Source organism: Styela clava, chromosome 8 (genome assembly GCF_964204865.1).
Source record: "Styela clava chromosome 8, kaStyClav1.hap1.2, whole genome shotgun sequence".
Taxonomy (NCBI): domain Eukaryota; kingdom Metazoa; phylum Chordata; class Ascidiacea; order Stolidobranchia; family Styelidae; genus Styela; species Styela clava.
Genome location: NC_135257.1, coordinates 9,831,326 through 9,844,942, shown reverse-complemented (window position 1 = coordinate 9,844,942; position 13,617 = coordinate 9,831,326). Strand labels below are relative to the sequence as shown.

General features: G+C 34.8%; 1 protein-coding gene across 1 annotated transcript; it reads right to left on the bottom strand.

Moving 5' to 3' along the window:
- Window positions 1-1,157: 1,157 nt before the first annotated feature.
- Window positions 1,158-8,984, bottom strand: LOC120345836 (uncharacterized). Its single transcript, XM_039415399.2, has 11 exons — window positions 8,802-8,984; window positions 8,477-8,535; window positions 8,344-8,370; window positions 7,192-7,251; window positions 6,641-6,860; window positions 6,376-6,529; window positions 4,853-4,997; window positions 3,845-3,964; window positions 3,295-3,383; window positions 2,791-2,898; window positions 1,158-1,753 (listed from the first exon to the last, which is right to left on the bottom strand). Exons 1-11 carry the CDS (start codon window positions 8,915-8,917, stop codon window positions 1,592-1,594), a joined length of 1,260 nt encoding a protein of 419 aa, XP_039271333.2. The 5' UTR covers window positions 8,918-8,984; the 3' UTR covers window positions 1,158-1,591.
- Between the last annotated feature and the right edge of the window lie 4,633 nt (window positions 8,985-13,617).

Below are 13,617 nucleotides of genomic sequence, written 5' to 3'. Positions count from 1 at the left end.
CCACTAAATGACCAGTACGACAATAAATCAATATGCCGTTTCTGACACGCTTACGCAGAAACGGAAGCGACACACTCGCGTGCCACAGTGTAGGAACGTTATTGTTTTTAAGGGTACTAGTAGGGAATACCTGAAAAATATGAATTATGAAGACGCAAAGTTTTGTGGTAATTGTAAAAATGAGATATGGTTGAATATGAGAGTGTGATCCATAACATTATTTCTTAATTGGGGGAAAAAATTTGCCCCATTTTACAAGTGTAAACCAGAGGACAGTGTTAAATAGGAAAGTACTCCAAAATCTATGTGAAATCTCAAATTTCAACCTTTGGTCTTCGATATTACCTATAGTACTCCAAAATCTATGTGAAATCTCAAATTTCAACCTTTGGTCTTCGATATTACCTATGTGTTGTAGTATGTTAAAACGTTAAAACTGGCGGAATGATGGATGGAGATGACCAACCCAAGAACTCGAATTCATCAATTTGCTTTATGTAGAGTAGGTCACGGTCATACAATTTCGGAGTCGGATCCTAGTTTCATTAAAAGTTAATATTCAACTCGTACGTTGAGTCAAATCCCCGTACCCCGCAACAAGTCGATCCCCCTCCAAGTAATAAATCGATAACTCGTATCAGTAGATTTCGAAAACAGTGATTGATTGGATGGGTGGCGTGGGCAATTAATACGCGAAACTTTTCTATTTCACACTGAACCAACTTTATATAAACTTCATAATAAGATTTAATCATGTATTGAGATATTCTACCTCGCTATTATTATGTTATATCTTTAGTTATATCTGCAGCAAGCTCTTAAATTTTCATCGATGTTACAAATCGACTTTTTGTTATAGTGACTTGTCCAAAATTTTCTTGCATTTCACTCGGGCTCAATGAGTCAAATCACTTCGATTCTTTGAAAAAGGAGAGATAATGATCCTGGTCTACTAAACACTGATTTTGTCATTTGCCCGAATACGAAGATGAGTACCTCAATGCGGAAAGGCAATGGGTGGAATAATGTGAGAAAGCTTTTCACTAGCCATGGTTATATGAGACAATTCAAACTTGTCATCCCAACATAAACATGTGCTTCAAACAACATAGCATACATACCATACACAAGTGTCGTTTTATCATCACACGTAGTCGTATTCATTTAGACACCTTTATCCCAAATTCCAAGTAACACATTATATAGTTACAAACAATAAAAAAAATGTTCAAAACAGCCAAAGTCTATATTTACAAGAGGTAGTACCAGCTACAATCGAGAAATTTCACTGAAACAATTATGTATTTTTTCACGAATCGATGGTCACATTGGTAATTTTATGAATAATATAAGCATCTCAAATCAAGCACAAAGCGAATATCGTAACTCTGATTTAATACTTCTCAAGCTATGTCCCACCAAATCAATCAACTTATATGTCTGTTAGCATGCGGCGGTATACTAGAATTGAAGAAACTACATGCCGATTTGTGGCTTTGTACAAGCAATAATAAAAATAGCCCAAACCGGAGCATCATAATATTGAATGTTTGTACAACATAATTTTACATCCATCTGGTGTCAACCATTCTCAGATACAACCACAATATTCAGTAATCATGTTGTCCACGTAGGCACTCATTAATGAGCCTCGTTCATCCAAGGTTATGTAGTGCAGCTTCCGATACGAAATGGGGGCACAACAGACAGTTGGCTGTGGATTTCTTGAATCTTTCTTTTTGTTACGACGCTCCTAAAATTAAGATGGAATACCATTTTAACAGCAATGGTTGTCCTGCAAAAATCTCAATTACAGTCCTAATAACACTCTAAAAAAGAAATATATTTAATCCCAGACCCAACGCGGAATTCAATTACAAGATGGTGATAAATAACGCAAATGTCCACTAGACTCAAGTATGCTATGGTGATTATGTCAGCAAGACGCAGTGATACTAGTTGTCATGATAGTTCGACATTTGATCACGAAAGCTAAATAAATAATAGTCCAGCCGTGGCAGGTACCAGTAAACAAAAGCATATCCACTGAAAACTATCGATTAAGCGTAAAGCGTATTCGGAACGATTTACACCTTTTGTATCTAAATTCTGTTTCTGGTAACTTTTATTTTGGTTTATATCTTACTTTATTTTCTTTTTTATGTATATACGTATTATATTTTTCGTTTTAATTTAATAATTTATTCTTTAATCTTTTTTCATCTTAACGACATGCCACTATATATTTTCAATAATTTTCCGAAACGGGAAATACTAGATAGCGATCGGAGACCGCCGACTTATCGATCTTTTGTTCTCAGCTACGAAAGTTAGGGGATCCCCCAAAACAGAAACGGTTTCAAATTTTTGCTCTGACTCAATAGTGACACCTCGTGTATCATCACTAATTAATCAATAACTCGCTAATTATACGACATAATTGATCCAAAATCAATAGGCTTCTGGGCCGAGAGATGATGACTTCACTTGACTTGATGATGATTCAACCTCGCTTTCGTGTGATATCGCGTAACTTACAAATACCTATCGACTTACTTACTAATTGAGATTAATAAGTAACAAACAGACAGATACCCATCAACATAATAAACCCAAGCAAAGGTTTTCTAACATTAGTGATTAGAGGTAAACTGTCAACGGATGGAGAATTGCGCTATTATTTTGCCATGCTAACAAACGTACTTTTTGATGACAAACTGTAATTTAACCACATAGAATTCGACATATTTGAATGAATCAGTTAGTGTCATATAAAATTTAATAACTCACCGAATGCATACTCAGTGCATGGTTTGTAGAATTGAGATCAAGAAGGAAGGCTTTATCACAGCTCCCTACACACTCGCCGATGTCGATTTCATATGGACGAATGACCGCCTAAGTTAGAAAACAGTTTAGGTGTAATAATATAATGAAAGAATATTTAAGGAAAATTTGAATTTAATTCTACTACAATTTGAGTTCTGCAGTAAATTTTCAAATGTAGCAACCACGAAACTCAACACAAAATTCCAGGAAATAAAGCTTAGGCGTATTGGGCCTAATTAGCTAATGGTGTATTGGTGCCCAATGACCCTAGCCCATATATGGTGAAAATTGGGTAGGCTATTTGGCTATGCCAATTTAAAAATTTTCAGCCAAACCAACATCTCGAAATATTCGTTTGCGAACAAAACACCTAAAAATTCAATACATAGATTGTATTTTAATTGACAATTTTTGATGGCAAGGTGAATACTTAAAATTTCCTAATATTGGTATTATTCATCTTACATCGTTATTTCTGTAATCCATGGAGTAAGGTTTACGCCGACAACTCTCTGTTTCAGAATTTGAGCTTAAACTGCGTTTAGATCTGCTGGCTGGAACGTCAAAAATATTTAAATGAAGAACATTCGGATTCGAAAGTATATGTAAAATTAATGAATCGCACTAATCTCTCCATAAATTCTATAAATAAACATAAAATTGTTTAGATTATGAAAATATTCTCTACAAATAAACGTTAATATTTAGAATGAAATGTATATTTGAAATATGTATATATGATCAAAAATATTTCATTAGATAGAAACATAAAATATGTAAATTCGGTTAACAAACTAGTTTACACACAAGATCTGCCCCTACCCAAACATATCAGTCCTACTGTCACAGCATTTTCACTTGTTTAAAATCAAAAATCCCCCCAAAAATACAAGTTTTTGAAGTGTCTATAAAACTTTCAAAATGTTAATACATACTATATATACTGGGAATTATGAAAACGAACATCCAAGCATGCAGCAATGCTACACGTTCGCTATAAAAATAATAAGCTTACTGCGGTCAATATTCACATTCCTCAAAGGCAGAATCGCTCTTGTGCTGGTCATATGAAGAACGAGTCCGGAAACTTCTAGTCCAATGTCAAATTGTTGCTCCAGGTAACTATCTGCATCAACTGTTAATTTTGAAAGCTTATCAAGATTAATAGGTTCGTTCAAAGAAGCGAATGTACTACAATGAAAACAAAAAACGTTGTCGTAAATGGCGCTAAAGAGAGGGCGATGGGGGATTATGAAAGCTTGCATCAAATTACAATTTTTGTATACGTGATGTGGCCTCAATTCAACACCTGCCGTACAATAATTCATTACAATTCATTCATTATATTTCAGTACGAACCACTCCTGTTTCCTTTCATACGGCCTGTATAAGTAATTGAATGGGAACAAATTTACGATATTGCGAATAGTTATATTACTATTGAGCCATTATCAGGACATGAAAAGACATTTAATTTTTGTCAGACAGTATTACGTAAATCCACGTGATGTAGCGCTGACTTTAGTCACACAAACTCGGCTCCTATCGCCGACGTGCCAAATAGTTAACCTCAAATATATTTTACATGTCAACTCACAATAGAAAATCTTCATCGTGTCGCGACTAGTTTATTGCTGATATTTTATAGCGGAATTGAATCGATTTAAATAATATATAATAAGATAATAATATTCATTGAAACGGCGAAAGTTCACGATTTATCTATAAATCAGTCATATGTTGACTGAGTGAATAAAAATACCAAATCATATATTGAAAAAAGCGACTAATGAAGTCAATTATACAAATGGTTTGAAATGCAAAAAGTTATTTTCTGCAAAAAGATGTCCCTTGAAAATTACTGAATTACGTGTAAAACTCAACTCCCAAAAGTTTTGTGTCCAATGTAATCTGAATATTAATTTGTAATATTGCATTTCAAGAACATCATTCCTGCAAACCAAAGAAAAATTGATAAAATGCATGCACAATGCCATAAATAAACTAAAACAAAATAAAATACCTTTCACGATTTGTTTTTGAGAGAAAACTTCAATTTCAAATTCGAAGAAGTCATGCTGGCCGGGAGTATAACTCGAAATCTTTTGTATACCCTTCTGATTTATCCCCGCAACGAAAAATCGATTTCCCGCCGAAGGGCAGGTTGCCTGTTATATGCATTTTGAAATTTAAACAATTCATGAAAATGAATGCTACAACAAAGCATGCAGTAGAGTAATCTTATGTTTCGATAACATGGGCGCCAAGTCGTGAAATTTTGCATAAAAAAATATAAATTCGCGATCCGCTGATACGGCTTATGAACTGGATTGCAAAATCATTCATTTTTTCAATATCGTTAATATAGTTGCTATCAAGCTTATTTATAGCGAAGCATGCAAAGCTGGAAAGAAACAAACGCTATGTTTTATTAAATATATATAGACGAACTCGCGCTATAAATCTGGGAAATGATTGATTTATCTATAGTTTGTTCCGGAGATATGCTTTCTCACGCTTATTCTGTTGACTAGTTTTATCTAGACGCCAAAACAAATATATTTCACTCCCTACGCACCTGTGATGTTTGATAAATTCGCAATTCGCAGACGTGTACGTGATTTGGCAATGCCGAAGCAACATTGAAAGATCAAAGCGATACAACTAGAAAATAATTTTTTTCACAATGTCTGAGGTTAAACTTGATTTTCATATAATCATTTCCAATTAGTTCCAATCTCAAAGATATTAATAATATAAACAACAACCTGTATTTGAGGTTTTATTTTATACCACTGCGGCTAACTTTGCTCCAGTTTTAAGCCAGCAATCTATAACAGGCAGACAAACAATTGCCCACTCAAATGGCCCTCTGCGTGAGAAATCATTTAAATAACGATCGAGACCATTCAGCCATCTTTGCATCTAACTAATTTCATGATTACTATTTAGATTTTTAATACTGGTATATTTGAGAGAAATTTCAATCAAACTATTGAAATAACAGGAAAATCAAAAGGGACGATCGTGAATCATTCCGGCAAGGGATAACTATATGTTTGCAAATGAGGGGTTAAAAAGGGCGGGGCATGTTGTAGGAAATCATCACCAAATGTAAATCACGAAGACTTTTTATGAGAATTCAGAGAATATGATCAGAATTCCTCACGGAAATCAAATTTTCACATTTGCATGGAATGTGCAAGTGAATGACTTTTATATCAGAGCTTTGAGGCTAAAAAAGGTAGTTATATTAAATTTGAAATACGAAATTTTAAAAGGCCTTGATCATTACATCACTGAAGATGATGCAGGATTTTATTTTGATCAAAATTACATCTACATAGTACGGCTAGATATTGCAAAGCAATATCAAATATATATATCGATTATTTAAGTTCGATAATAGCCGAATCGCTATTGATATAAATTCGGTGGAGATTCATTCATATCGAATGATTGTGAAGTAGGAGAAAATAAATTAGCGTATATAAATCACGTCTTCTATATCACTAAAATTTATTTTCATATATAATATGGTTTTACCTGCAATGTGTTGTGTACTATTACATCGCCATTGTATCCATGGTCTGTAGTTCGGAATGTGACAGTTACTGCATATTTTCCGAAAACTTCGATGTCTTCAGATGCGGATCTTGATATTATAAGATCGGCAGCTTTCAGATTGCCGAGGTTGAATCTTAAAAAATAGGCAATGGTTGATTGCGTGTTTGCCGTTTTATGGGTTTAGAAAATTGACACCGATGCAGTCACGATTTCCGAGAAAATTCGTAACTTTATACAACAATACCTGTCAGCAATAACACCCGCGCTGAACCTCGCTAAAATTCTTGACCCATTGCGTCTTTTCATCATCGGGTTCTGAACACGACTTTCGTAGTCACGTTGAGCAAAAAATTGTTTCCAAGTTTTTCTCATCGAAGAAAAAATGCGATTGCAACTTCCCACATTCAATGTAGAATTCATTACATCTTGGTTGCTTCTTTCTGTGTTCTGGTACTCACTCAGTGCTGGAAAATAGCATTCAGATCTTATTTAATCCACTTGATTATAGTTTAGTCAAATATAGAATAAATTTAGTGTGAATTAATTTGCTGCTGTGCAATTGATTTCATTATTTATCGAGGGATATTGCAAATCTATCCAAGGCATTATCAAAATATCCAATTATCAAAATACCCAATCAGTTGTTCATGGCTTAAAAAGCTGATTACTATTAAACAATAAAATAAGCAATTTGTCACACGCAAAGCATTTTAAGGTATATATTTTATTTACTTCAAACTACGAATTTAAGGATACTTTGTAGAGAGAAGAGAAAAACAGTAAATAAAAGATTACCGCAAATATACTCGCTGGTTGGAGAAGAAAATACAGTTCGCTCATCTTCGCTAATAGCACCTGCATTTTTTTTATAAACAGTTTTAGTATAATATTCAAGTTTCGATGCTTTATCAAATTAAAAATATACATAATATAAGGATATAGTTGACAAATATGAATCGCAGACTTCGGTTTAAAAATGTAGTGATCATTTTTACGTCTGTACGTAAAGAAGTAAATACTGGAATAAGTATTCTGGGACAAAATTTTACAAATGAAAATACTGAAATATATATAAACACGCAGTGAATACTTTGCAATATGCTTCAGACTAATAATCAATTACGAATCAGTAATATATTTTTATATGGTAATAATCATGCAATTCAATTATACTCAAATCATGCTATATGGGAAGATTATATAACGTTTTTTCAAATCGTCATGCATTCGAACAACATAAAAATACAGGAATACCTTTTTTCTAATAATCTTAGTTGTATCTCAATTTCGAATGAAATTATTGTATTACATTATATTTGTAATTTATATTGTTCATTCGGGTTCGGTTCGACTATGCTAGTTTCACACGTTGAATTAAAACATGCAACAAGTCATTCATTAGTGTAAAGATAAACAAAGATAAGGAAGCATTCACAAAATTTTATTAAATTTTATTATATTTCATTTAATCCATCACGGCCACTTTTTTTTGCGCGAAATTTAAAAATACTTGAGATTTGCATAATTTCGGGAGAGATATTTGAGTCAAGGTCGTTTTGCAAGGATTTGTCTGCGATAGTGATCAGTAAACAAGGCGCTGGTGCGAATAAACAACCGCTGTATCCCGTTATGCGGTTCAAAAATTTCAGTAATTTATACTGCATGTCATAGGAATTGTGATAAATCACGAAATGAATATTTCGACGAATCGTGATTAAATGTTACTGCAAGATAAATTATCCAAATTAACTCCTAATTTACTCAACATGGTTCAATACATAGTATTAAAATTATAGCAAATAATTACAGTTAGACTAAAATATATAATTGCATGAACTGCGAAAAAAGATGAAGGAGAACAGTTGATAGCCTTTAAAATATTCATTAACAAACAAACAATCTACTGAATCTGTCGGCTTTAACATTCATGCAAATTTCTTAATTTACCTGAAATTTTATTTTTGCAGAATTCATCTGAACAAAACTTTTAGTTCTTAAGGTTGAAAAAACGCTGACAAATTCAATAACACTTACAATCAAATCTGACAATTAAGGATTGAATATAACAAATCTTACTCACGTTTGACTCTCTGTGCCCGAAAAGCACGTAGAATTCTGGTGCATCGATGCTCTCGCGTTCTATAAACGAGGATAATATTTGTTTGACATTTTTGCTATCTCTGCAACTATTCACATTTTTATAATACTGTAATATTTACAGGAACTTCTATTATTATGCCGTTTGGTCACTCTGTTAAATACCCTAATTCAATCGAATTCAGTGTATGTGTGGGTTAGATGTACCAAAATATTGCCGTGTCTATGAAAATGTTAAATAAAAGCTCGGTTAGTGAAACCTGCAATAACAACCTTAATATTCCCCATTTATCATTACCAGCACTTACTTGTGCAGAAGACATCTTGTGAGTTTAAATTCCTCGCTATCAGAAGGAGCAAAACCTGCCTCAGCCAATACTACAACGCAAGTGAGCGCGACACAAAAAATGGGAGTCGTAAACATTGCGTTTTGCGATTTCGTTCCTCTGTTAGGCCATGAAACCACCCAGCAAATGAATCGTCTGAACCACACTTGTACTCTTTTATATGCAGCTCAAATGATTACAATTTCTAAACAAGCACACAGTCTATAAATAATATGACATATAGTGGGGCGGTGATACATAAAATAAAATTTACTTTTCAATTCGCCTGCATGAATCTACAATGTAGAAGAAGCTGGAATAAGTTTTGTACAAGGTGTAAAGTATATTAAAAATATATTCGTCAAGTATCATTCCTAAGGAGAGACAGCCAATCTCCATAGGATAAGAGATTTTGCCTTTTCCATACCTCGACAAAAAACAACCGCATAAAAATCCGTTCGTTAGTAGTTTAAAAACAACAGTTAATGATAAAGGATAGGAAATAGAAGATGGTGAGAAAAATTTTTTGATGCATTCGATTCTATATATTTTTTCAGAATTTTTGACACTTACTATTTACATGAAGTTGACTTAGTTTTCTATTCCTAAATTTTTTAAAACCGTTTCAGCGAAAATCGACCGCAGTTGGAAAACGGCCTCTGATGACGTAGTACTGAGAACCCGTTCCAGAACTTGTATTCATCGCACATTAGCGAGTATGATGTTTAATTTCTGTTTTTGACATTTAATTCTAGTTCCTCAACGCTTAGTTTCATGAATATTGAAATAATAATGAAACGTTGAACAGATATGCATAGGAAGTTCAGGTAATCGAGAAATGCTGTTTTATGTAATGAAGTTACCAGTATTGACAGTCTAGCGATAGACTTTAAAGAAAAACTGATTCTATAATCAGTTTTTACCACTTTATTTCGTTTTTCGGCTGTTCGATATAATATTCATTAAAAGTATGATGATTTCTGGTCACGACTGGCATAATTCTTGCATTTCATGTTTTCGTCGGCCGAAGAATCAGACTCCGTTAAATATTTGAATACTGTAGTGCAGGGCTACTCAACTATTTTTACCGAAGATCCGGATACAAAACTTCAAAATTATTTGGGTCCGGTCTTTCCAGAAATTATATTTCGGCATCATTAAACGCGCACTTCCTCGACCGGCTAATGATTATCAGCTAATCAAGATTGTTTATTATGGTATTATAGTTTTTTTCATATATATCCGAAACTATAAATGTCATTTTATAAAAGGAAACTTCAAAAGTGGGGCTAATGATCCAATATAAAGAATTAGGTGCGGTCCGATTCAAATATATACTCGAAAGGTCCGGATTCGGACCGCGGTCCGCCAGTTGAGTAGCCTTGCTGTAGTGTATGGAAAGGATGAATAGCTGCAAATATAGAAGTAGTAACGAGTTACAATGGGGATGTTATCGAATAGATAACGATTGAACTTAAATATATAATGTGAAAATCTATTTATTCATTTCATCGAACTCCTGAATGAAAACGTATGCAACGAGACAGTCAGACAGTGTCGCATGCTGAGCATCATTAATCCTGTAATCCGTCTGGTGATATCGTGTATGTCAATTTTTTTAAGTTAATTCGTATACTATATGTATTCCAGTTCAAACTGATATTTACAACACAGTCCAGCTATCACCAACCGGAACTGATTATTTGTTGCATGGTGCTATTCAAAAAGAAGATATGATTCCCAGTTCAATCCTGTGTAATTTCGAGGAAAAGAGAAACGTTCGGGTCCACCCAGACATAAAGTTGGCCCTTGCATATTAGTGGAAGTTCATACTTAGGCTTGCTTGGAATGAAATGCCCGAATTGACAAAGCCGCTCTATTAGGATCAATGTAATATTTACAACACGAGGCAACATTCGCGGGGAAACATTTATTGACATGATTGAATTAGATATTATGAAGAAAACTTGTAATCGCTTGGTGAAATGCCATAGACCAGAAAATGATTGCGATAAATCAAAATTTGATTTGATGAACTGCGTCAAATATTGTCGTTTAGGTCTGTGGAGCAGGAGTTTGCATGGACTTCAACATAATTTTTAAACTGAAACGGTAGATTCAAATTAGAGGTCTTCTTTGGGTTCCATGGAGAAATCAGAACGGGTTAGTTGAGCAAATTTGATTCATTATTTTCTTTCTGGTATACATGTTTAAGGAATTGATATAGGGGCAGACAGACCATCACTGTTAATTCTGCGGTAACCACCAACTACATATTTGCTAGTCATTGAAACTCCACAGCACATATATTCTAATTTAATATAGTATGTATATATATAACAACAAAAGAACTGGTTACAGAATCAGAAAAGCAGATATAACCGACATAAAGTATAAACCTTAGATCTAGTTGATGTGAGACAATAAAAATAGCCTACTAAGCCTAGTATATATATATATATGTTATTTTACTTGAGAATGTGTTACAGCAATAGGTCGGGCACAGAGATCGTGCGTTATGTGCGAGAGAATGGCTGGACTCCTAGCCGCCGTAGGGTGGGTCACGTAACCGCTGGTCGGTTACGGCTTCCTCTACCATCAAGTCCATGCTTCCGAAAACAAATAACTAACTAATCCCATACCCGACATGGAATGGTAACCGGACGAGAGGCTGTGGTTCGCCATATGGTTAAGCCGTCTTATCGGCTTTCCTCTCCCACTGGATAAATATGTAAATCCTTATCCTTATGATATATATTTTATTTTGAAACTAAAAAATTCTGAAAAGCGGAAAAAACCTTCAAAATTTGTTTTAACATATTGTGCTCCTCTTGTTTTTGTACGACCACTGTGATTATAGCTAAATCGTTGCCGAGGAGTGGACATTTGTCTTACGAAATTTTCAAATTCAACACCTCAGTTGACGGTTTTGATGACGTCACGCCCTAATTATTACTGCACGGAGGCTTCCTGGTGCAACAAATGTTACATTTTTTCAAGGCTAATACGCGTAGAGAGACGTAAACAAGGCGTCGTTACAATGAAATTCACGATGAGTTTTACGTTACATTCTTGTTTGTATAATTTTACCACTCCCTACCAAGCCTGGTTGAGTAAAAATTATATTTTTCAATACACTACATGACCACGTATGGAATATATGACTGACTATCAGTACATGCTAGGCCAATAAAAAGTCCATTAGATAGAAGGGAGTATCGCTTATCATTTCTTATCTGGTATAAGCGGTATGTTTGTATGCTTTTTCGTCTCGTAAAAGCAATATATAAGAGTTGACAGTTATAAATATTAAAGACGGCGTGTATGCACAAGACCATACTGGCCTAAAACACAACTGTGTGGCATGCACCCTTTTGATAATATAAAAAAAAACAATAAATCAAATAGTAAAGCTCTGACAAGTCATGTTCTAATCGATGACTGAAACTTTTTTCTCTTTTCTCGCTACGGCACAATACGACAAATAAAAGCTGAGAGCGTTGTTAACACTTTCAGTCAAGGGGTTTCAACTATGAGACACAACATTTGACATTTACAATGGTCAAGGATTGTATTATTCGCTTGGTATTTTAAGGGGACGCTTGCCTAACCACGCCGTTTCAGACTACGCGCGGTTGCTGTTGTACCTGCTTCGAAAAGCTCGCTGTGTGTAAATGTTGCTTCAGCAATCTTTTTAATATTATAAATGCAATACTGACCAACCTATGTTAAGTAACATGTACAGTACCACGGTCTATTTGTCGGTTGGGTTGAGTACCGGTACGGTACCTGGCAGTGGTGCACCCGTACCGGTATTGCAGTACCGGTACCGTCAGAAGACCGGATATCGTGTCAAACTAAGTCTATCGTGTACCTCAAAACACTGACATATTACGAAAATTCTACTTTAGTACAGCATCTCTCGGATCATCTACCGTCCAACCACATGCGAATACGCAAAACCGCAGCGTCCCCTCAAAAAGTGGTTTTGGCAGCAGTCGTCACCCTCTGTTAAGTCGTATAAAAGTCGGTAATGGCTTTAAAATTTGCAGTGGTTAACGATTGTATTTTTCGCTAGAAGGATATTACTTTCATTCATTTTAAAAGTATCTGTGGGCTCTATATCGGTCGTTTTTGTGTGTCATGACGTCACCAAAAAATCTCGCATCTGTGGCGGCTCCGGGTTCGCGTTAGTCCCAAGTATTGCGGTACCGGTAGTGTACTGTGACAAATCGCATACCCGGTACCCGTACTATTGGTACTTCCGTTTTGGTCTTCGTCTCCATACAATTATTTACACTCAACCCCTAAATTTCATGCCCACCGTGTCAATTGTCTTACCCTTATTTAGGTTTTTTACAAATTTCCGTATTTAAGATTTCTCCCGATTATCCAACACTTGTCCCTACTTTGTCGCTAAGTTTTCAAATTGCTCGAGTTCCCATTCGAGTTCATTGCTTTTTCTGTATTTCTGACTCGTTTTAAATCTAGGTGTAGCAGACCAACGACTGATGTGTAATAATTATGCTTGAATTATTTGTGATTTCTTGCACAACGAAATAGAGTTATGGGGTATAATGGGATTCATTAACCTACATAACATTGAAGACTTTCTAGGTCTGGATTTCTGATTAGCACCATGCTGTTCAGTTTTCTCAAAAGTTTTCTTCCTGCTCATTGTTATTCGCATTGTGCCTCTACGCCAATCAACAGCAACGTTCAAAAAACTTAACAATCGGTGTGTTTCAAACCAATCACCTCACATTTTGGAGGATTTACGCCATTTTGATCGGTTAAC

Excerpts from the sequence above, each read along its gene's own strand:
- LOC120345836 (XM_039415399.2), bottom strand. The coding sequence starts at position 8,917 with ATGTTTACGACTCCCATTTTTTGTGTCGCGCTCACTTGCGTTGTAGTA. Across the intron at positions 4,998-6,375 it reads TAGTACACAACACATTGCAG|GCAACCTGCCCTTCGGCGGG; the intron begins GTAAAACCATAT and ends TGCATATAACAG. Across the intron at positions 3,384-3,844 it reads GAATGTGAATATTGACCGCA|CCAGCAGATCTAAACGCAGT; the intron begins GTAAGCTTATTA and ends TTGACGTTCCAG.